The following is a 21781-nucleotide window of genomic DNA, read 5'->3' as shown; positions in this document are numbered from 1 at the left end:
AAATCAAGACCATTATTGGGGAATCTCTAACAGAGCCATAGAATTTGTAAAAAACAGATGAAAAAGCTGTCATACTCAACAGTGTGGAGATTGTGCAAAGAACAATTTAGCATTGGCCAATTGTAAAATTATGATAGATACACAAATAAACAAGATCCAGAATGAAAACATAGATCACTCACCAGAGGCCGAAAAGTCTCAATCTACACCACAGATCTACTATTGTCTAACCTGGAAAGAACAAAAAAGTTCTGTAAATATATATGGCACAACAACTTATAGTGACAAAGCAAGCTACAAAAGAAATACGATAACTTCACACAGCTTTGAACACAAATGAGGCAACAGGAAATACAGCAGCAGCAACAGGATCATTATGAAACATTATAAATAGTTAAATACCTAGGACTTTGGATAGAATACAATGAAAAAAAAAAATACATATGGCCAATCCTAACTAATATGTTGAAGATCCATGGCGCACCCAAAAAAAAAATTTGGACTAAAGATTTGTTGTTGCTGTATATATAACTTAAGACTTTAAGAGGATGCAATATGGTCAGGTACTCGGGCTGATTTAGTCTATGTTATCCAAGTGACCTCTTACACTGCCAAACTGGTTACGAAAGAGAGATTCACACTTTTAACGGAAGCAAGAATTGGGGTTCTTATAACAATGAACTTGGCATGGGGTGCCTTTGGAAGCAATATCAAAGTCAAAAAAGGATTTGGCCTGCAAAGACTATATTCGATGGCCCTTTCCAGTTTCAGCTTTATCGATGGACATAAAAGTCCCCCAACACTTTCCAGTTTTCAGTATCAGAACTCTTCAACAACTATCACTCTTAAATATTTTGCTTCATCGCACTAACACTAGCGCATTTCTCTTTCTGCCTCTTCAACAACACTGAATTCAAGACATAATCACTTAAAAGTCTCTTCCACCATAACGCCTCTGCCTTTGTTGAAATGCCTTTAAAGCCTCTAAAAACTCAACTTCTCCAAAATCAGGCCAGAGTGATTTTGCAAAAAATAACTCAGTGTAGGCCAATTGCCACAACAAAAAATTGCTAATCCTAAGCTCCCCACTGGTACGTATCAGTAGATCAGGATAGGGAAACTCGGTACAGTTTGTTTCCAGCTCCTGTTCAATAAGAGACTCATTGATATTATTGGGTTCAATTAGTCCATCCTTTACTTTTATGGCAATCTTTTGGCAGGCTTGAACAATGTCATACTGTCCACTATAGCTAACTGCTACAATAAGTTGGAGTCCGCAATTAGTCTTGGTGGCCTCCTCGGTTCTTTTTATTAGCTCCTGTAGGGATCTTGATAGCTTAGAGGAATCCCCAATTACAGAAATTCGAATGTTTTCCCTGTCCCAAGCCAAAAATCAGCAAGATTAATGTATGTCAACTATATAAGACCATGTAATCTATCAAGTCAATAATGCAACATACCTTAACTCGGATATAATGAAAACAGTGTATGATTCAGATCATCACACGATATGTTAACGGCGGTAAATCATAATCTAACTAAAAAGTGAAATCCTAAATCTAGGAACTCAGAATCTCACTCCTAGGCTTTGCTAAGACCATATTGAAAATTTGAAAGCAACTAGTACTGTCACTCCTATCAAGCTCAATCAATTTCCACCCTTACTTTTAGTTAAAAATACGTAATAACAGCATTCTAAAGTTGCTAACTTGACCTAAAAGTTAACATTTTGGAAACATCACTATTCTCGTGCATAATAACTTCCATCTACCTAAATGGAAAGCCAAACCCCATTTACGAAATCAGTTCACTTAACCAGAAATATAAATCCTTTGTAATCATTCACTCACTCCCCAATCCATACCACTCAATTCCTGCAAGTCTCACATAACCAATTACTCAATTCAATACAAATATAGCATCTTACAAATGCAAACCGAAGCTGTGGATACAGATCAGGGTCCTTTCCATTTTCCTTTGATTCAAAGAATGTCTATTTCATGAAAAAAAATTTATTTTGTCACAAATCTGATGTGATACACCATACCGATAGAAATAAACCATCTAATACAAAAATATGACATAAACACCTTTAAATTCTTTGGAAAAAAAAAAAAAATTCTTTATCATAAAATGATACTATCTGTGTCTAAAAGATGTAGCAATTGAAGGAAGTGAAATAGTTTCGGAAATGCTGACCTCAACAAGCTCCCCATTTCATCTCTCATTCCTCTTTCAAATAAATCCATTAAAAACTCAACTTCCACCTGCATCATTAGTAACCATAACTGTTTCAATCATTTCAAACCAAAAAAACAAAAACAAAAAAACACATACATACTTGAGGGCGAAACCAATTTTCACTAGAGAAAGCGAAAACAGAGAGAACTCTAATTCCCAACTTGCAGCACAGCTCAACAATGGCTCGCAGTGCCCGAACACCGGCCTCGTAACCCGACCCGACCGGCAAGCCCCTGAGCCGGGCCCACCTCCTGTTCCCGTCCATGACCAAAGCCACGTGTCTTGGCATTGACTCTGTCCGGAGACCCGCCGGTAAAATATTTTCCTCCACCGCAGCTCCGGCGCCGGCGAAGCTCCCATTGTCTTCGAGGATAACGTGGTGTGCCTGTGAGGAGGCGCGGAGACGAGGAGGTGGTGGTTTTGGAGGGAGGACGTGCGGGCATGAGTGGAATTTGAAGCGAGGTGAGGAGGTGAGTGTGGTTGGTGAGAGTGAGAGTGAGAAGAGCATTGGAAGATTTCAATTTTTAGGGTTTTAGGGAGGGTAGTGGGAAATGGAACTCTTGACTGTAAGTCTGTAACTTACTTACTACTGGCCCTTCCTAGTTCCTAGTTTGGGCTAAATCTTATTGTCGTTGGTCATAACTCAAAAGCAAGCGCGCGCGAGGGTAGAGGGAAACGACGTGTACTCTTTGTTTTTGTTTTTGATAAAATATAAAATTGACCCCCAAAGTTTTTTAAGATTTCATTTTAATCATTAAACTTTACTTTTATTCATTTCAATCTTCTAACTTTCAAATTTATTGAATTAAAACTTTTCCATCAAATTTTGTTATATATTGTGGTTAATTTTTCAATTTTATAAATATTTTTTCAAATTTCTTAAATTATAAAAAAATTTAATTAATGATTGAAAAATATTTTCTAGATTTTTTTTTTCAAAATATTTTAACAAAAGTTAATAGAAAGGCCTTAATTGAATAAATCTGAAACTTAGAAGACAAAAATGAACAAAAGCAAAGTTAGAAGATTGAAATAAAATCTGAAAAAAATTAAAAGGTCAGTTTTACATTTTAACCCTTTTTTTTTTTTTTTTAATCTGCAAAGAATGGACTAGACTGAAAGGATGCAAACTAGACTGAATTAGACCGAATGGACCGAACAATAGGTAATATATAATTTTTAGGAATAAAATTCTATTTTAGTCGCTAAACTTTTTCAAATATTTGTTTTTCATTCTTAAACTTTAAAATTTTGTTTTTCATCCATAAACTATTGAAAATTTTTTCTTTCATTCATAAATGATTGAAAATGTTTTTTTTTTTTTTTTTGGTTCCTCAACTTTAAAAAATATCTTTTTTTTTGTTCTCTAAACTATTTTAAAAAAAAGTTCTTTTTTTTCTTTCATTCATAAATGATTGAAAATGTTTTTTTTTTTTTTTTTGGTTCCTCAACTTTAAAAAATATCTTTTTTTTTGTTCTCTAAACTATTTTAAAAAAAAGTTCTTTTTCGTCTATGTTTTTGTCTCTAAAGTCTAAGCTATTAAAAAAGAGTTTCTTACAAAGTTTGAGGATGGAAAAAAAAAAAATTTTTAAAGTTTTGGAACTAAAAACAAACTTTTGATAAAGTTTATGAACCAAAATAACATTTTACCCTAATTTTTAATATTTTATATTTAAGTTATAAATAAATAAATAATACCCTCTCATTCTCTCTGCCCGTCTCTCACAGTCTAACTCCTCAAACTCTCTAACTCTTTCTGTCTCTCTCATTGTCCCCCCATGGTGCCATTATCTCTTTGATTATTTTCTTCAATTGTAAAAAAATAAATTAGATGCTTAATAAATGGATCAATACATTATTTTGATATTTTGTAGGTCTATTGAAAACTAACATGGTCAGAATAGATGAAGAGTAACTACACAAATAATTATAATCGGTTTGAAAATCTTAAAAATTCATTTCAAAATATTTTAATATATTGGGTAATGATGTTTTCAAATAACAATGACCTTCCCACCAAAAGGGTGCTTGGTAGTAATTATAGAGTAAATTAGAGTGATATTCTCAGACATAGATGTTAGGGAGATTGACACATGAACACCTTGAGATATATATATACATATAGTTTGTAAATATCAGCTTTACTATGATTGTGAGCGTTCTTTAATGCATATTGCGTAGTAAATGGTTGATTACATTGGACTATTCTTCCCTTTTTCGGCTGAGAATACAAAGAAAAAACAACCCAAAAATCGAACTTTAGTTACCCAAAATTATTTGCCAAAAGCCCAATAGCTAGAAGCCTAACAGTGTAGGCCCAAGACTGAAATCCGAACCGGACTGACCAGGACCAATTGGGACTGAACTGGTTGAGAGTTGAGACTGTAGCCTGTCCATTCCAGTCAGGTTTGGTCTAGGATTTTAATAGACCGTGCATACCGGTCCAGTCCTAAAAAATGCAAAAGTCCAATCGGACCGGACCGTTTACGCTTCTAGTTTGGATTGAAGGATACAAGAGAGAAATTATTTAGTGCGCTATAGAGACCAGGGTACCAATATTCAATGATCCTCCCATCAATAAAATTACTATTTTTATTTATTTTTTGGTGCATAGAGGAACTTCATAGATTAAGTAGATTAAACAAAGTTGGGACAAAGCTTCTCGTAATACATTCCCAAATTGTCATAAATCAAGCAAAATACAAATATCCACCAGAAGATTATCAAATACAACAAAATCTTGGTGAAGATCCACTCATTTTCTAATAAGGGCATCTGCATATTGATTAGTCTCAGCAATGCTTCATCTTCATCTGCAGTACTATATTATTCAATCACCTAATCAAATACTACTCTGGCATCAATCTCAATTTCTACCGCCAATAAATTGAGATTTGTGCATATAGTGCAACCATTCCAACCCAAAGCTCTGCATCCACACTAGTAGCTACACCTATGACTTGGGTAAAACCCATAATCTGTACCTCTATGGTCCCTGATAAGCGATAACTCCTCCACCACTTGCTAACCCGAGTTACTGACTTTTGCCCACAAATTGATGGTAAAAATAAACTTACCTAACAGTTCCAAACATACACTTAGATTGACCACGACATGGATGATACAAGCCCATCTCATCTTCTAGCGCTCTATATTAGTGAGTTCATAAAATATACACTGACACACAAGGTTGCACTGTCTTCAACTGCAACATTTTTACACATCTCAACCAGCAAGCATACTATTTGGTTTTCCCAACTGAAAGCAAAATTTTATTCCAAAAATTCTCCAAATTCCACACATGGGGCAGATCATGCATAGTCTATGGGAACAGAAATTTTCTTGTGCAGTGGATGTACATAGTGTCCCATCACATGTGAGAAATCTACATATGTTGATCCTACATATATATGAGAAAGATGATGCAGATAAAATTTGGTAGCAATTAAGTTGAAGTACAATAAAATCAAAAGAAGAAATAAATAAAGGGTCCGGTTAATGTATGCCCTTAGGACACACATTAACAAATTCGTATTTGGAAAATTTTTATCGGGAATTGAAAAAGCTGTCAAAACTTTTTCAATTCCCGATAATTTTTTTTTTCAAAAATAGTATACTATTGTGTGCCCTTAGGGCACACATTAGTAAAATCCATAAATAAAAAGGATCCAAAATTGTGGTCCATAGATCTCTTCAAAACTTTGAACAAGCCGAAAAATATTCATTTACATTAACAAAATCTTGTCCATCTGAATCACCCCTCCTAGGACAGAACCGCAAAGCATGGCAGCCAGCCACTCAAGTCAAAGTGCCTAATGGCTCCCATAGCTCCATCCTATTTATTTTTGGATAGAATGGGTCCAAGGAACTAGATACCTACCTCAAAAGGTAGTGTGATGCATGGCATCAGCATGTCAGTTTTGGCTAAGAGAGTGATAGCCCACATTATGATAGCATAAAGAAGCTCAGGATCACCCACCCCCAACAAGGAAGACAGATCACTGATACCTGAACAATCAAACAGGACCTGAATCATCAATGGTGATGTCCTTGGGGACCCTCAGATTTATTTGATGCATATCCCATCCAGCTCTATTTAGCTGTTCGATGAAATCCTCAAATCTATCTTCCATCTGCAATATGCTTTGTGCAAGCTGATGGAAGACATAATTGGAATTGTCCCGGTTCTCATGTAGCCAATAAGTCTGCCAGACACTACGCAAGACAGACATGCTTGTAGCTCCAACCTGCAGTAAAATCATTAGTTTGAACTCAGTTGGGCCCTATATCCTGACAAATAATTTACGTGCTTACCTTGAATGAGACAAAAACCTCAAAGTCTCCGTGCTGTAGGTTTACGAAAAGAATATATTGTTCATTTGTATATAGTTTTAAGAGGGCCTTCACCTGTTTCAAAATAAATAGATAAATAATAAAAATAACCGCTTTACTGCTCTGGACAGCTACTTTAAACTGTAACAAAAGATAGCAGCACAATTTTTTTTTTTTTTTGACTGAAAGATAGCAGCACAATAATCAATACAATACAGTGGAAATAGATTTCGTCCCAACAACCATCTCCTCCAAGATACACTGAATGTAATCCGTGGCTCATGAATCTTTGCCATGATATAATTTTTTCTTCCCTGTTGCATGCAACACATCCTGAAATCAACTTATCAAAAAGATGGTTCATTTTTGTAAACAAAATAATTTATTTGATGAGCAAAGGACTAAAGAGTGTGTAACTTTTACCCAGAACAGTAGCATGTAAAACATGTGATTTTACCAGCATACGAGCACACTTGAGATTTATCTGTCAAGAAAGTAAAACAGAGAAAATAGTCCACCAATGAATCAAAATGAAGCTACAGATTTCTATTTGTTACCCAAGAGTATGTTTGTATAACAGCCAATTTTTTTAAAAAATGAAACAAGTGGAATGCAAAATGTCAAAACTCAATCCCATTAAGCATGCCTAGAAACCTTCAATATAAGCCTCTATTCTACGGTTAGATTAGGAATTGATACATCAAATTCTTACTGTGTCAAATTGTAGAACTGAAAGTGATTGATAACATAACCAAAGGTGCAGAAGCCGCATGCTCATCCATGTCAATACCAACACTGGATATGCTTTGACAAGGCCAGGTGTCTCCTGCATTCATGATTCTAAAGTCAATTAAATGCAACAAATCAAGAAGTCTCTCGGTTCCTTGTAATTCACATCACCATCAAGTGAATATACAAACATCATTTTGAAACTACATAACATACCAGGATCAGTATTCCCAGAGCAAGGCCAAGAAGCTGAGCTGCTACTTCCCAAACTTCCTTCTAAATCAATTAATTAATCAGTCAACTGGAAAACATTCTCTTTTGCTTCAGCACTTATATATTTATACAAAGTGGGACTTCTTAGTTACAGTCCAAACCAAAGGGGATATCATTCCTCTAATAATGTGCATTGATCTAGCATTGAGAAAGTAATATTAACAAGAAAACGTAAAAAAAAAAATTCTATATCAAGAGATGGCTTATAATTTTCTCCCACAAACAAAACCTAAGCAAAAGTCAATTGAAAAGATGAACATAATTAGAAGCAAATTTCTTACTAATAAGAATTTCAGTCAAGTTACATTGATATAATTAAATATGGAACAGATTATACCAACTCCAAATGTCAAGCGTATATTGCTTGAGTGAAAAATACATAAAGAGACAACTATTGGCTGCAGTTCCTCATTGGAGTAATGACCAGTTCAATTGCTTTTATTTGTCAATTAACATCATAGGAGTAGGGAAAGTTGGATTTAAAACCTCAATTGCTATGCAACATTCTAATGTTTCCCAACTAAATACTTCATAGTTCTAGAACAGGCCTATAGTAGCTTTGGATATTGACAAAACTTTGCTTTGCACGCTAGGAACTGTCATTAAAAATATTGATGGACCATATGGTTCTCTAGTAGATGTCTATCCATAGAGGGGAGTCGCCCAAATAATTGGGGTTTCCCTTTTTGAGTTTAGTCGATTAAGGACATTACAAAAGCATACCTTGGCTGCAAACTCTCCCAGATTTCCTGAGATTGCCAAATGGTTTTGAATCACACGGTTGAAGGATCTTTTAGTCCTCTTGCTACAGCCTGTTTAAGTTTCAATCTCAAGTAAATCAGTATAAGTCTAATCACTTAGCACATACTTATGGAGCACTTCTACATCTACAATAGCCATAATGTGTTACTGAAAAACAGTGAAAGAAACAGAATTGATTGCAGAAGAATATAATGTACTTGAGTTCAGTATATTATCAAACTAATCAAGTGAAGCCTATATAACACGGAAGGGAGATACCTTTGCAAGATTTCCAAGAGATGCCAATGGTAAAAAATAGGCAGGATACAGTGCGGTACTTAGATCAAAGATGCTGCATGATAAATTAAAAAATTTAATGATCTATATTAAATCTAATGATTCTAATCTAAAATTGATTTATCCTACATCTAAAAGAAAGCTTGTTACACAGACCTTCCTGCACTGCCAATGAAGTCTGCATACATGCGCCATTGCTTTGGATATCATCAAAAAGATTTCCAAACCACCCGCCTGGAAAAGACAGCGAGAGTCACTGATAAAATGCTCATCAAAATATATGACATTTTCGGAGTACTTAAACAAAAAGTAAGTGATTTCTTATCTTGAATGATGTTTTGAACTTATTGTGTATTTTTCCCTTTGAATTCCTCTATACAGTTCCATAGATAACTCCTGTACTGATCAGGTATGGGATACCGCTGATGTATCCAGGACAGCCTTTGTTGCGGTTAAAGAAAAGTCATAACCCATACAACCTTCTTGTAAACTTCGATGAGGAAGGTTTGTTAATTTGAATGCTTGAGCTTTGTTACAACGTAAAATGTTCTTATATGTAGTAAACATGTTCTGTTTATTGGTATTCAGGTCTTTTTTTCCTTTCCTTGTGGAAAATTTATGTGCTAGTTATGATTTCATAATATTTAGCCTTTGTAGAGAAAGATGATTTTATTTCATTTTTCCAACTTTGATAATCTAATTGAAAAAATTTAGCTGAACAATGTATATTGTCGCCCTAATCTTCTCCATTATCAACACCCCTCAACTAAGTCATGGCTTTCAGCTTTGTCTACTACTACTATGATTCCCAGTTCTCATAGGGTAGACCAAGTGGGAGAATTGGGGTTGGTGTTGGGAAGAGTTTTTAGTTGGATCAGATTCTTAAGGCATGTTGATCTAACTCAAGCCAAACCAAACTCCTTTTCTCTTCCTAATAAACATACCCAAATGTACTGGCTTGAGTTAGATTAACATGACTTAAGAATCTAATCCAACTAAAAACTCTTCCCAACACCAACACCAACCCCAATTCTCCCACTTGGTCTACCCTATGAGAACTGAGAATCATAGTAGTAGTAGACAAAGCTGAAAGCCATGACTTAGTTGAGGGGTGTTGATAATGGAGAAGATTAGGGCGACAATATACATTGTTCAGCTAAATTTTTTCAATTAGATTATCAAAGTTGGAAAAATGAAATAAAATCATCTTTCTCTACAAAGGCTAAATATTATGAAATCATATAACACATAAATTTTCCACAAGGAAAAGAAAAAAAGACCTGAATACCAATAAACAGAACATGTTTACTACATATAAGAACATTATACGTTGTAACAAAGCTCAAGCATTCAAATTAACAAACCTTCCTCATCGAAGTTTACAAGAAAGTTATATGGGTTATGACTATGCTTTAACCGCAACAAAGGCTGTTCTGGATACATCAACGGTATTCCATACCTGATCAGGACAGGAGTTATCTATGGAACTGTATAGAGGAACCCAAGGGGAAAAATACACAATAAGCTCAAAACATCATTCAGGATAAGAAATCACTTACTTTTTGTTTAAGTACTCTGAAAATGTCATATATTTTGATGAGCCATTGTCAGTGTTTCCATCAAAAGGACTCTCAGCAGAGGTATTATTCACAACCTCAACAACAGAGTATATTTTTCCAGTGTGAATTGCCAAAACTATCATATCCTTGAGGTTGTTTATGTCAGCCATACTATAAGCAAAGTGGATAACATTAGTGCTGTATGAACCATTTCTATAAGGCGATAAATTTCCTGTCTCACAGTTACAATTTTCAGCACCCAAAAAAGGGCTTTTTTTCATGATTTCTACTGCAAAAATGCAAGAATTGATGCTCATCCAATTTATTTGGCAAGGCTCAGGACTTGAAGTGTTCAATGTAGGTAGAAGCAAATACATGTTTGATGGGCTCCATAGTGATTTAGTTTCATTCTTAAGTAAAAATTTTCTGCATGTTCCAACTGATTTGGATCCAAAAAAAGGTCTCCCAAACAAACCATTAAAGAAAAATTCTTGAAAGCACTTTGCTTTTGTCATCTGATAAGGAAAAAAGGACAGCATGGAATTAGAAGAAATATTCCCAAAAAAGAACAAGGATGATAAATGAATTAACAAGCTGCTGTCAGTGTGCACCTGTTCTGCATCCAAATGCACTTGCCCACAGAAAGATACAGAAGACTTAACCTTCTTTGAGACCAAGTAAAGCTCCAATTCAATATTTCCCACATCATCATCAAGCTTTGTCTCAAGCAAAAGAACAAATCCAGAATAAAGCTCTCCAGGAATATTACTTAAAAAGTCAAATTTATAGGCCTGAAAAATGGCTCCATCAACTTTTTCTCCCCAAGTTCCGGATAGTGCATGAATTCAAGTAATCCCATATAACTCCTTTGTTGTTCCTTCGAACACCAAAATAATAGGTATAAGGAAAATACAAGGAGAAAAATAAAATGCCTTGCCAAATGCCAGATATGATACAAAAACAAAGTGCACAACATAAAAACTCAGACACCTAATGTTTATTTTTCTGCATTTGAATTCATAAGTAACTCAAAAATAACGCATGAAGTCATCCAAAGCATCAAACCAATGTATATTTTTAGCATGTTAAAAGCTTCAGGATCAAAAGTATTCTCTCATGAAAAGTATCAACATTGCTAAATCATTTGTTTTTGCCCATAAAAAGGCAAAATAAGAAAACAAAGAATTTATCAACAAGTGATCTTTTATTAAAATAACATCACAAGTTGACAATTGACTTGTAAACGAGTATTTTACCAAGGCTTGCTTTATTGTTCCAATGTATCCTAGATTGGGTCAGATTCAAATAGAAATGCATGTCTTTCAATATATCAACTACCCTAATGAACCCTAAATAGGGACTACAGAACCATTTAGTGAACACTACACCTAACAACCAAAAATCAATTGGTCAGTAGTTTACACATATACATACCTGCATCTGAAGCTGATTCTTGGCCTTTTAAAATGAGATTTTTCTCTGAAAGCTCTTTGATGGATGGGAGAAGATGATCATCCAAAGCACCCATTTGATGCAACTTCTTACATGCTTCCGAGCAAACAAGCTGTTTTGCTAAATTAGAATTCCTACTTGAGGGTCCAACTATGGATTGGAAGGCAGCATTAGGGGGTAATGTCACGAATTATGACTGAATAAGATAACTTGATTTAATGAATAAAATTATAAAATAAAAAGGGAAAGTGTCGGAACAGCTAATTTAGCTTCTTGCCAAAAACTTTTTGCTCAAAACGTGCTAAAGTATACTTGTACTTTGAAATTTTTTGAAAAAGTAAGAAATGGTGGGAAAAAATGAGGTTTAAAAAAGTTGTACATAAAAGCTAAAAGTTGAGCTTATAAGCTGATGCCAAATAGACACCAAGTATAACTAAACAATTTACAAGGAAGACATATCCATACTTGTCGCCAGGAAGTTTTCCACAATATCAATGGATGAGGTTGACACTAGAATCTGCAGTAACCGAGGCCCCAGTTGCATCCACATGATATGCATTTACTTCCTCAATAGTACATGCCTTCAGAATGTGTGCATTTGGGTCTCTATTCATGGTTGTATCTGTCACTGAACGCTCACTCCTGATTATGTCAAACAGTTGATCCCTTTGTTTCGTGTTTCCCCTTTAGATATATGTATAGTTAGAGCAACAATATATTTGAAATTACATACATACAATAGCTGCAGAAAGAAAGGATCTTACTTGGAGCCCAATTATTCTAGTTTGAAAGAACCATTGCCTCTCAAAGAATGGCTCCAAACACTTCGCCAAGAAGAGCCCTCTGGCCAGTGCATAACCCTCATATTCAAAAGCTTCATTTCCATCTGCAACCTCAATGAAGCCGTTAAGAAACAATGGACCTGTAGACACTGTGAGGACTTTATCAATGCATAGAATCCAGAAATTAAAATTGCTTTTTTCTGGCATGAAAAATTTACTGAGAACATTGAAGGGGATTCATAAGTTGCTTTTTGTTTCTGTTCGCTTAGCTGCTCCTTAAACATTAAGTAGCATGTTTCAGCTCAGTCTGAGTGCCTTAACTATGGAATATCATGCGGGATACCAGACAGCCCTTTATTTTATATCCTCTCTAGATTACACACAAACATAGACCATGTAATTTAGTCTACAGGTCTGCCACTCTTCTAACTGACCTCAAGAGTACATCAATAGTGCCCTGCATGCATTCCTACACCATTTGATACTTAGAACATTTCATTATTTGAGTTACAAAAACGTTTTACTGACAGTGGAAGAGAGCGGGAGAAGTGAATTTTCATATGCAGGACAAATTGAAAACTTAGGACAAACAAAGCTTGTAAATAAATCCAAAAGATAAAGCTGAAAATGGTAGCATAAGTTCTTATGCCTGCCAAAAACAGAAACCTCACAGATTCCATAGATGTTCTATTCTCGAACTGACTGTGAAAGCATGAATATAAGTTGAAATACAATTAAGAACGCCACTATATTCACATCAGCTTTCATTACAATCCAAGCATGAAAGTAGTAAAAGATAAATACAATGAAAAGAAAAAGACATAAGCAAAATTGCATATCTAATTGTCTATATGTTGGACTTAAGTCACTCCCTTGTGATCTACTGTTGTTGGACTTCAGCTTTCTTCTTCTGCCAGAGACAGTCCAGCCCTTTTTCCCATCTCACCCTTGCGCCCCACCAAGGGCCGTTTTTAGGCCGATTAGCCAACCCCAATATTATCTTGGGTTTAAACCCTCCCTACCATGATAGGGCATACTGGGTAAATAATGATGAAATCCCAAACATTGTTTATAGGTTTTTTTAGTGAATATCACATCAACCCATATAGGCTTCTGTTATGGACTCAGGCAATGGATATGGAACTCGATCACACTAATGTCTTTATCAATCCATTAACAATGGATATTGACATTCGAGCTGATGTTGTGCGACCGGGTTTTCCGCCTTTCGACCACCCTCGTCCTAACCTTCATTATAGGTCCATGTATCCAGTGCCGGTAAGTTTTTATAACCTATTTTCGGCTGTATATATGGTCCTACAATGGTATATATACAGAGACCAGATATACAGCCAAAAGGTCATAAAAACCTATTGACATTGAATACGTGAAACTATAATGAAGGCTAGGATGAGAGTGGTCGAAAGGTGAAAAACTCAGTCGCACAACATTAGCTAGAATGTCAATATCCATTGTTAACGGATTGATAAAGACATTCGTATGATCTATGATTGAGTTCCATATCCATTGTTGAGCCCATAATAGAAACCTATTTGGGTTGAAGTGATATTTACTAAAATACCTATAAACTATGTCTGGAATTTCATCATCGTTATTTACCTATACGCTTATCAAATGGTAGGGAGGGTTTAAATACAGTATAACATTGTGTTGGCTAATTGGCTAAAACGGCCCTTGGTGGGGTGCAAGGGCGAGATGGGAAAAGGCCCATCTCGCCCTTGCACCCCACCAAGGTATACTGGGTTTTTCCCATCTCGCCCTTGCACCCCACCAAGGGCCGTTTTAGCCAATTAGCTAACCCCAATATTATCTTGGGTTTAAACCCTCCCTACCATGATAGGGTGCAAGGGCGAAATGGGAAAAGGCCCATCTCGCCCTTGCACCCCACCAAGGGCCGTTTTAGCCAATTAGCTAACCCCAATATTATCTTGGGTTTAAACCCTCCCTACCATGATAGGGCATACTGGGTTTTTCCCATCTCGCCCTTGCACCCCACCAAGGGCCGTTTTAGCCAATTAGCTAACCCCAATATTATCTTGGGTTTAAACCCTCCCTACCATGATAGGGCATACTGGGTAAATAATGATGAAATCCCAAACACTGTTTATAGGTTTTTTTAGTGAATATCACATCAACCCATATAGGCTTCTGTTATGGACTCAGGCAATGGATATGGAACTCGATCACACTAATGTCTTTATCAATCCATTAACAATGGATATTGACATTTGAGCTGATGTTGTGCGACCGGGTTTTCCGCCTTTCGACCACCCTCGTCCTAACCTTCATTATAGGTCCATGTATCCAGTGCCGGTAAATTTTTATAACCTATTTTCGGCTATATATATGGTCCTACAGTGGTATATGTACAGAGACCAGATATACAGCCAAAAGGTCATAAAAACCTATTGACATTGAATACATGAAACTATAATGAAGGCTAGAATGAGAGTGGTCGAAAGGTGAAAAACTCAATCGCACAACATTAGCTAGAATGTCAATATCCATTGTTAACGGATTGATAAAGACATTCGTATGATCTATGATTGAGTTCCATATCCATTGTTAAGCCCATAATAGAAACCTATTTGGGTTGAAGTGATATTTACTAAAAAACCTATAAACTATGTCTGGAATTTCATCATCGTTATTTACCTGTACGCTTATCATATGGTAGGGAGGGTTTAAATATAGTATAACATTGTGTTGGCTAATCGGCTAAAACGGCTCTTGGTGGGGTGCAAGGGCGAGATGGGAAAAGGTGGGCGTATATTTTCCATGAGGCTAGGTTAGGGTTAGGGTTTAAGTATCGGTCAGTTTGAAGTGTGATTTTTCTACCCAACCAAAATTTTCGGTTTTACAAAATTTGGTACTGACACCGAACCGAAAGGGAGGAACACCGACACCGAATTGACTGAATTTCAATCGGTTCAGTTCAGTTGGTTTTTGGTTGCTTCCAATTTCTTAGAACCAAACAGATTAGAGACAACAACAACAACAACAAAAACCTATTTCTCTTTACTTTCCCACATTTTCTCAACACCCTAACACCAAGCAAACAAAAACAAAAACAAAAACAAAAACAAAAACAAAAACAAAAACAAAAACTCAAAATCATGTATATAATCAGAAAACATACCAAAATAAGAAAATATATATTTCATTTGCTTTCCCACGTTTTCCCACCACTCAAACACCAAGCACCAACCAAGTAGCAAACACACAAAAAAAAAAAAAAAAAAACAACAACAACAACAAAAACAAAAACAAAAAAGAGAGAGAGAGAACGGAGAAGAAGCACTGAAGCAGCGTGATAGTCTATATGTGTTTTTTTGGATAAATTTTTTAACCATCCAAACAAGAGGGACAGTGGGGAGGCAGTGGCAGAGGCAGAGACTGTGAGAGAGAGGGACTGGAGAGTGGAGAGTGGTGTGCTGCCATCTGTGAGAGGGAGAGTGAAAAGTGTGGCTGGGTACTGGGTAGGGTTTTCTAACTTTTATTTTTATAGTTTAATATTAGTTTTAGTTTATAGAGGCTTTTTTTTTTTTGGTTGCTTTTCTTTTTTCTTTCTTTTTTTTTTTAAATAAAAAAAGTCAATACTTTCTATTCAACCTAATTCAAGTCTAATGCATTTTCTAGTTACGTTACATTTTATTAAAATATCAAATTTTCTTGATTTTTTTAATTATTTCTCTTTCTTCATACACAACAACCATCATCTACTTTCTTCTTTCATCCTTAGGATACGTAAAGCAAAAAAAAAAAAAAAAAACTAAATGTAAAATAAATAGCATTGGTGTGAATTTAAAGGTTTGCTACAAATTTACATGGTTATATATGAATTAATGTGGGTCATTTTTGTGCAAAACTGTGTAAATTTTACACATTTTTCTATTATACACCCATTGATGTGAGTGCCCTAACAATGGAAAAAAAAAATACCCTTTCTTTATCTCATATATAGGCTTCTTATAACCTTCCTTTTCCTCTATCTACAACATCAGCAGCACCACCTTTGCAAATAGTTGGATGTCCTGGTTATTGGCCTCTTAGCTTTAGGAACATCATAATCATAGAATGATTTCTATCCCAACATAGCTAGCTCCTAGTATTCCATCCAAACCTTTCATATCAACCTGGAATGAAGGGCTTCTGTTATTAGTTTTTGCATAGGAAGATGAACAAAACTTTAATATTGAAAAGCACAAATTGAATGAAATTGTAGAGAGATATTTGAGAGAGAGAGAGACATGGAGGTTTAGTACCATGTAACTGTATTTTTTTGGTTCTTTGATTCGGTAGGACCAAACTCCCAACTCTTTAAAATCACCATTTCTCATCAACAATAATTTTCTCAAAGAAAAAATGCAGTCATATTTGCAATTAACATATACATTCAGATTTACATAAATAAACCCACACTCATACTCAAATTAATAACCAATCCCCTGTTCTCCTCCAAACAAATCGCACACAAATAGTGCTTCAAAGGAAATTAATGGCCAAAGCCTTAATTATATTTTGCATCCAATTCAAAACCAAAGCCTTAATCATATGTTAGCAGCAAATTTGGAAATAAAATTTAAAACTTTAACAATAATATTTTGAAAGTTAAGATGGTGGCTTTAAGTTGTAAAACAAGGTGACACTGGTTTAACCCGCGCAATGTGCGGGATTATTTTACATATTAACAAACTTTGCATCCAACATAAACTTAGTTATCATACTTCTACTACATATATTCAAACTTAAATAACGTAGTATATTTAAGCATATAGTGTCCAATATCCCCTAAAATTTTTAAAAATGAGTTTCTTCAAATCACTCGTGTGTGTGTGTGTTTCCCTATTATGGGAGACTAAAAAAAAAAAGAATCTGACATTAAGCAATTAAAACTTACATGACAATTTCAAATAACAAATCTGCTATTCCTAGGAACCACAATGAATTACACCGAACTAAAACTTGCAAGACAATTTCAAATACCAAATCTACCATTCCTAGGAACCACAATGAATTAAACCATGAGATTAGAGAATTTTACAACCAAAAAGTTTAAAAGAGAAAAATGGCTATTGGTTTGTGAAACAGAAAGTTCGAAAAATATTAGTCAAATAATAATGCATAATCAATAGTACATTGGAATCTCAAATTGTAAAACCAAACCAAAATATAACCCTTAAAAGGGACATTGAATCCAACTTTTTAATTGCAAAAGAAAAAAGAAAAAGCTGTAGTGCATAATCAAGCCACAATATATAAACAAAACAGAATTCCACCTGCAACAAATAAAATGCATAATCATAACCCATAAAAACAACATCGAATCTTAATCTTGACCCTAAATTTCAATTGCAAAACAAAAAAAAAGAAAAAAAGAAAAAAAAAAGCTCACAATCCCGAACAGCTGCAATGATACAGAGAAAATTTGTTAACAACCCTCGTAGTGATAAAAAAAAACAGATATATTAGATTATACACACACCCAAGTTATGGAATTCATGAATCTTTTCACCCATTATTATGTAATCATTTATTCATAAATGGATTTCTTTTATGTCCACGTCCAATTAATTACATGACCCAGCCAGCAGCAAGAATTATTTCTAATAGTACTAAATAGACAATCACTTTTAAGTGAATGCATTAACACCACTCACAATTTTACATGAAATCTATATCAATACCTATAAGCTCCTTCAGCAAAACCTAACATTTATCAAAATTCATCATCTACCAATATAAATTGATGCAAGAAGGTCACTCCTAAAAAAAATGATTTTAAACATTATAACATAATGAAAATGATAAATGTAAGAGTCTATAGAATAACACATAGGAATGTAATGAAAACAACAGTGTGAACCGTGAATCAAACTTTAAGGTAAGTTTACATATGGTTTATCATATTTGTGGTTTTCTTACTAAATACCCATTGAGAAGCTTCAAACAGGGCCAAAAAAATAATCCTTTTACAAACCTTTTCTTTTAAAGATATAGAGATAATAGGTCATACAGTATCAATTGATTTGTGGTAAATTATGATGAAATAAGCTTCAAGGCCCCAATATTTATAATTCACTCAAGTTAGAAAGTAAATTCCCAAAGTCATAATCTATTAATTCTAAAGACAACCACACAAAAATACATGTAAACGCTAATAGTTCTATATAAACAAAATTAAAACTTAAAGAAATAAAAATTGAAAGAAGAAGAAGAAGAAATATTAGAAGAAATTCTTACCCCAAAATTCTCAGCCGCAAGTTCATGTTGTCTTCCCCACCATGCCTATTGCTTTTGCAGATCTTTTACAAAACTCACTCTAACATGAAACACCTAAGCAATCCCAACCAAAATGAAAATATCACCCATTGGAAAGCCATAAAAGAATATATAAACAAAATTAAAACTTAAAGAAATAAAAATTGAAAGAAGAAGAAGAATAAGAAATATTAGAAGAAATTCTTACCCCAAAATTCTCAGCCGCAAGTTCATGTTGTCTTTCCCACCATGCCTCTTGCTTTTGCACATCCTTTACAAAACTCACTCCAACTTGAAACACCTAAGCAATCCCAACCAAAATGAAAATATCACCCATTGGAAAGCCATAAAAGAGTCAAACTTTACAAATATAAATAGAGAAAAAAAACAAACTTTACACACATACACATACATGGAGAAAGACAGAGACCTTGCAGGTAGTGTAGATATCAATGGCTTGAACTGAAAATTAAAAGGGGCTGTACAAAGGTCTGAAATAGGTGGACAACCTAGGTGCTTTGGTTGGGATATTGAACAGTATTACCGCTACAGTGGGAAGAATCAGCAAAAAAACATCAAGGAATAAGACTCATTATATTCTAATAATTACGAAAATCCTTGTAGTAAACAAAACAAATATCATGTTGTATTGGCATGAAAGAAAAAACAATAAAAAATCCAGACGAAAATAGAGGATTTTCATAAAATAAACATAAAAAAAATTTCCAAGCTTTTTCTTTTCTTTTCTTTTTTTTCTTCTTTTTTTGACTTCACTTAGACAATTGTCAAGCACATCGAGTGATGCTATGATAGGGTTGTCCTATCTTCTAAAATCTTTTGTCTCAATGAGTCTTATGTAAAGGTCTAGAATTTTGAAGAAAGGACACCATGCACTTCAGCTTGATCCAAAATCTACCAACTAAAAAGGGCAACTGATGATATAAACCATACAATATTTTTAAATAACAAATCACAACACAGATAGGAACATAAAAATTCAATGCGTCCAATAATTTGACTTATCTAAACCCTCTACATCTAAACCCATCAATCTATGAATTCAATTATAATTCACACATGATCCAATTCTACGCATCACGTATGAAAATAATAATAATAGCAAAGTAATGTAAATCCAGAACCAATAGCCAAAAATTAAAGAAAGAATCTTCCACCTCTAGAGGAAGAAGCCCAAGTTGGAAAACCCACTAAAGTGTTTTGACTTCTACCACACTAAGATATAAAGCAGATGAAACCATAGCCCCTAAAGTAAATACAATAATTTTTTTTTTTGGAAAACCCTTTTTAAGGCCTGCGAACTAAAGGCCAATCATTCAGCCATAACAACCCAAAACACCCAAAGTAAATAATAACAGGGTAGGAAGGTTTTCAATTGAAAGCGAATCAGAATTCTTACCCGGGGTTCGGATTTTTCTCTTCAGAGAAGGTTGGCTTTAGTTGCAGATTCTTTGATTTTGACGGTGGCAAGGGAACTATATATGTACATTAAAACGTTACACATACAAAACAAAGAAAGATTTGGCAGCATTACACACACAAAATAAAGTTCTAAAAGATAAAGGTTTAGGATTTTGGTTTCAATTAGTCAAAATATAATCCAAGAACCAAGATAAAATCAACTACATCCTAATCTCTTCGTTCTCTTGCAGAACACATTGATGAATTTTCGCCTAAATTTTGCAAATTTTGAAAGGAACCGGGAAAAGATTCTCTTTTTTCTCAAAACAAAAGCAAATGTCTACAAACTTTTTGATAGAAAACCCTAAAACCCAGAACAAAAATGAATCAAATCTAAACCTATCCAACAAAAAAACTCAATTAAAAGTAGAATTTCATACCCAGATCTAAAAAATGGAAAAAAAAAAAAATTTACCGGTGTCGGTTCCGGTGGTCAAAGTCTGACCGGGGAACGCACAATCGCCGGCCTTGGATATTTCTTTCTTTCTCTTGGAGTCCGACGAACAACTCTGTTCTCTCTCTTTCTCCGTATACGGGCAAGAATCGATGCAGTGTTCTTCGCCTTTCTCTGTTTCTTTCTCCGTGTCCCAGGCTCATCCTCTATTTCATCGCCTCTCTGCTTCTTTCCCTGTTTCCTTGTCGCCTCTCTCTCTCTCTTTCATCGCCTCTCTGATTGCGCCTTCATTGCGTAGGCGAACTCGCGCTTGTGACCCGTCCGAACCCGACACAGCAACACGAACTCCTCCCAATCCGTACCGTTCGCCATACACACACACAAAGATCGATTCAAATCTGATTTTTCAAAAAAATTTAAAAATTTGAGGAATTCAATAATATAGAGAGCAAGAAACAAATACGTGAATCTTAAATTGGAAAAAGATTGAATTAAAGAACAAACCTGTAGCCTGCATTGAAGGGATTGAATATTCTTGAAGAAAAAGATTAGGGTTCGTGAGAAGAGAGAGAGAGAGAGAGTTTGGGGGTATTGGAAGAGACTGTACGGCCTTGATTGGTGTCTGATGTTTTGGGTTTCAGTTTTTGATCTCTCGATCTCTCTCTCCTTCTCCGTTCTCTGCCTCTCTATTTCTCTGTCTCTGCTGTTTTCTCTCTCTCTCTCTCTCTTCTTTTTTTTTTTTTCTCTCCGTGTAGCAATCTTTCTTTTTCTGCCAGCAGTCAATTTCCTTTTATACCAGGAGGGCTCTAAACGGTGTAACGCAGTGAAAAATTATAATTTATCGCTTTTAAACGGTGTAATAATGTTTCCAAATAATGTAATTTATCTATTTTTAGAGCATTCGCATCAGTTCGTATATTTTACACGTCTATTTTTACACTAAAAATTTACTTTTTCTATTTTATACATACACTTTTACAAAACATTCACGTCAATTCATCTATTTTATCACCACTTTTATTTAAATAATCAATTTTCTCAATTTTTTTATTATTTCCTTAACTAACCCTTATTATACATGCGCGCTCTCTTTCTCTCTCAGCCCATTTTTTCTCAACCCATTTTTTCTGATTTTGCTCTCTCTCTCTCTCTCAACCCATCTCTCTACCCATAACCCATCTCTATACCCATTTCTGAATCAGCTTTACCTCTCGGTCCA

The 21781-nt window shown here is 34.9% G+C and overlaps 2 protein-coding genes and 1 long non-coding RNA gene across 5 annotated transcripts; all 3 read right to left on the bottom strand.

Annotated features, from left to right (window-relative positions):
• Positions 1–295: 295 nt before the first annotated feature.
• LOC112006360 (cis-prenyltransferase 4, chloroplastic) lies at positions 296–2864 on the bottom strand. 3 transcript variants are annotated; one of them, XM_065767356.1, is made up of 4 exons: positions 2342–2864; positions 2200–2267; positions 998–1376; positions 296–894 (listed from the first exon to the last, which is right to left on the bottom strand). In XM_065767356.1, exons 1-4 carry the CDS (start codon positions 2747–2749, stop codon positions 874–876), a joined length of 876 nt encoding a protein of 291 aa, XP_065623428.1. In that variant the 5' UTR covers positions 2750–2864; the 3' UTR covers positions 296–873. The 3 variants fall into 3 exon arrangements, with proteins under 3 accessions (XP_065623428.1, XP_023894411.1, XP_023894412.1); XM_024038643.2 differs by having other exon boundaries at positions 296–1376; XM_024038644.2 differs by having other exon boundaries at positions 296–1376; positions 2338–2717.
• A 2025-nt stretch (positions 2865–4889) lies between these two features.
• LOC112006327 (protein root UVB sensitive 5-like) lies at positions 4890–9641 on the bottom strand. Its single transcript, XM_065767355.1, is given in 12 exon segments — positions 4890–6489; positions 6557–6649; positions 6791–6831; positions 6834–6854; positions 6857–6907; positions 6998–7058; positions 7287–7400; positions 7520–7579; positions 8300–8358; positions 8361–8388; positions 8597–8669; positions 8771–9641. Coding segments are annotated over 12 exon segments (864 nt in total). The 5' UTR covers positions 8803–9641; the 3' UTR covers positions 4890–6258.
• A 1140-nt stretch (positions 9642–10781) lies between these two features.
• On the bottom strand, positions 10782–21327 carry LOC112006328 (uncharacterized). Its single transcript, XR_010626560.1, has 10 exons — positions 21067–21327; positions 20584–20960; positions 20107–20182; positions 19102–19235; positions 18898–18990; positions 18672–18764; positions 16371–16564; positions 12390–12556; positions 11608–12309; positions 10782–11050 (listed from the first exon to the last, which is right to left on the bottom strand). It is a non-coding gene; the product is annotated as an uncharacterized LOC112006328 (long non-coding RNA).
• Between the last annotated feature and the right edge of the window lie 454 nt (positions 21328–21781).

Source organism: Quercus suber, unplaced genomic scaffold, assembly GCF_002906115.3.
Source record: "Quercus suber isolate HL8 unplaced genomic scaffold, Cork oak 2.0 scaffold_797, whole genome shotgun sequence".
Taxonomy (NCBI): Eukaryota; Viridiplantae; Streptophyta; class Magnoliopsida; order Fagales; family Fagaceae; genus Quercus; species Quercus suber.
This window is presented reverse-complemented; position numbering and strand designations above follow the sequence as displayed.

What these genes read in the sequence shown, in the direction of transcription:
- LOC112006360 (XM_024038643.2), bottom strand. Translation starts at nt 2,749, where the DNA reads ATGCTCTTCTCACTCTCACTCTCACCAACCACACTCACCTCCTCACCT. An exon ending in AAAATTGGTTTCGCCCTCAA is followed by an intron (nt 2,268 to 2,341) that starts GTATGTATGTGT and finishes CTAATGATGCAG; the next exon opens with GTGGAAGTTGAGTTTTTAAT. An exon ending in GAAATGGGGAGCTTGTTGAG is followed by an intron (nt 1,377 to 2,199) that starts GTCAGCATTTCC and finishes GGCTTGGGACAG; the next exon opens with GGAAAACATTCGAATTTCTG.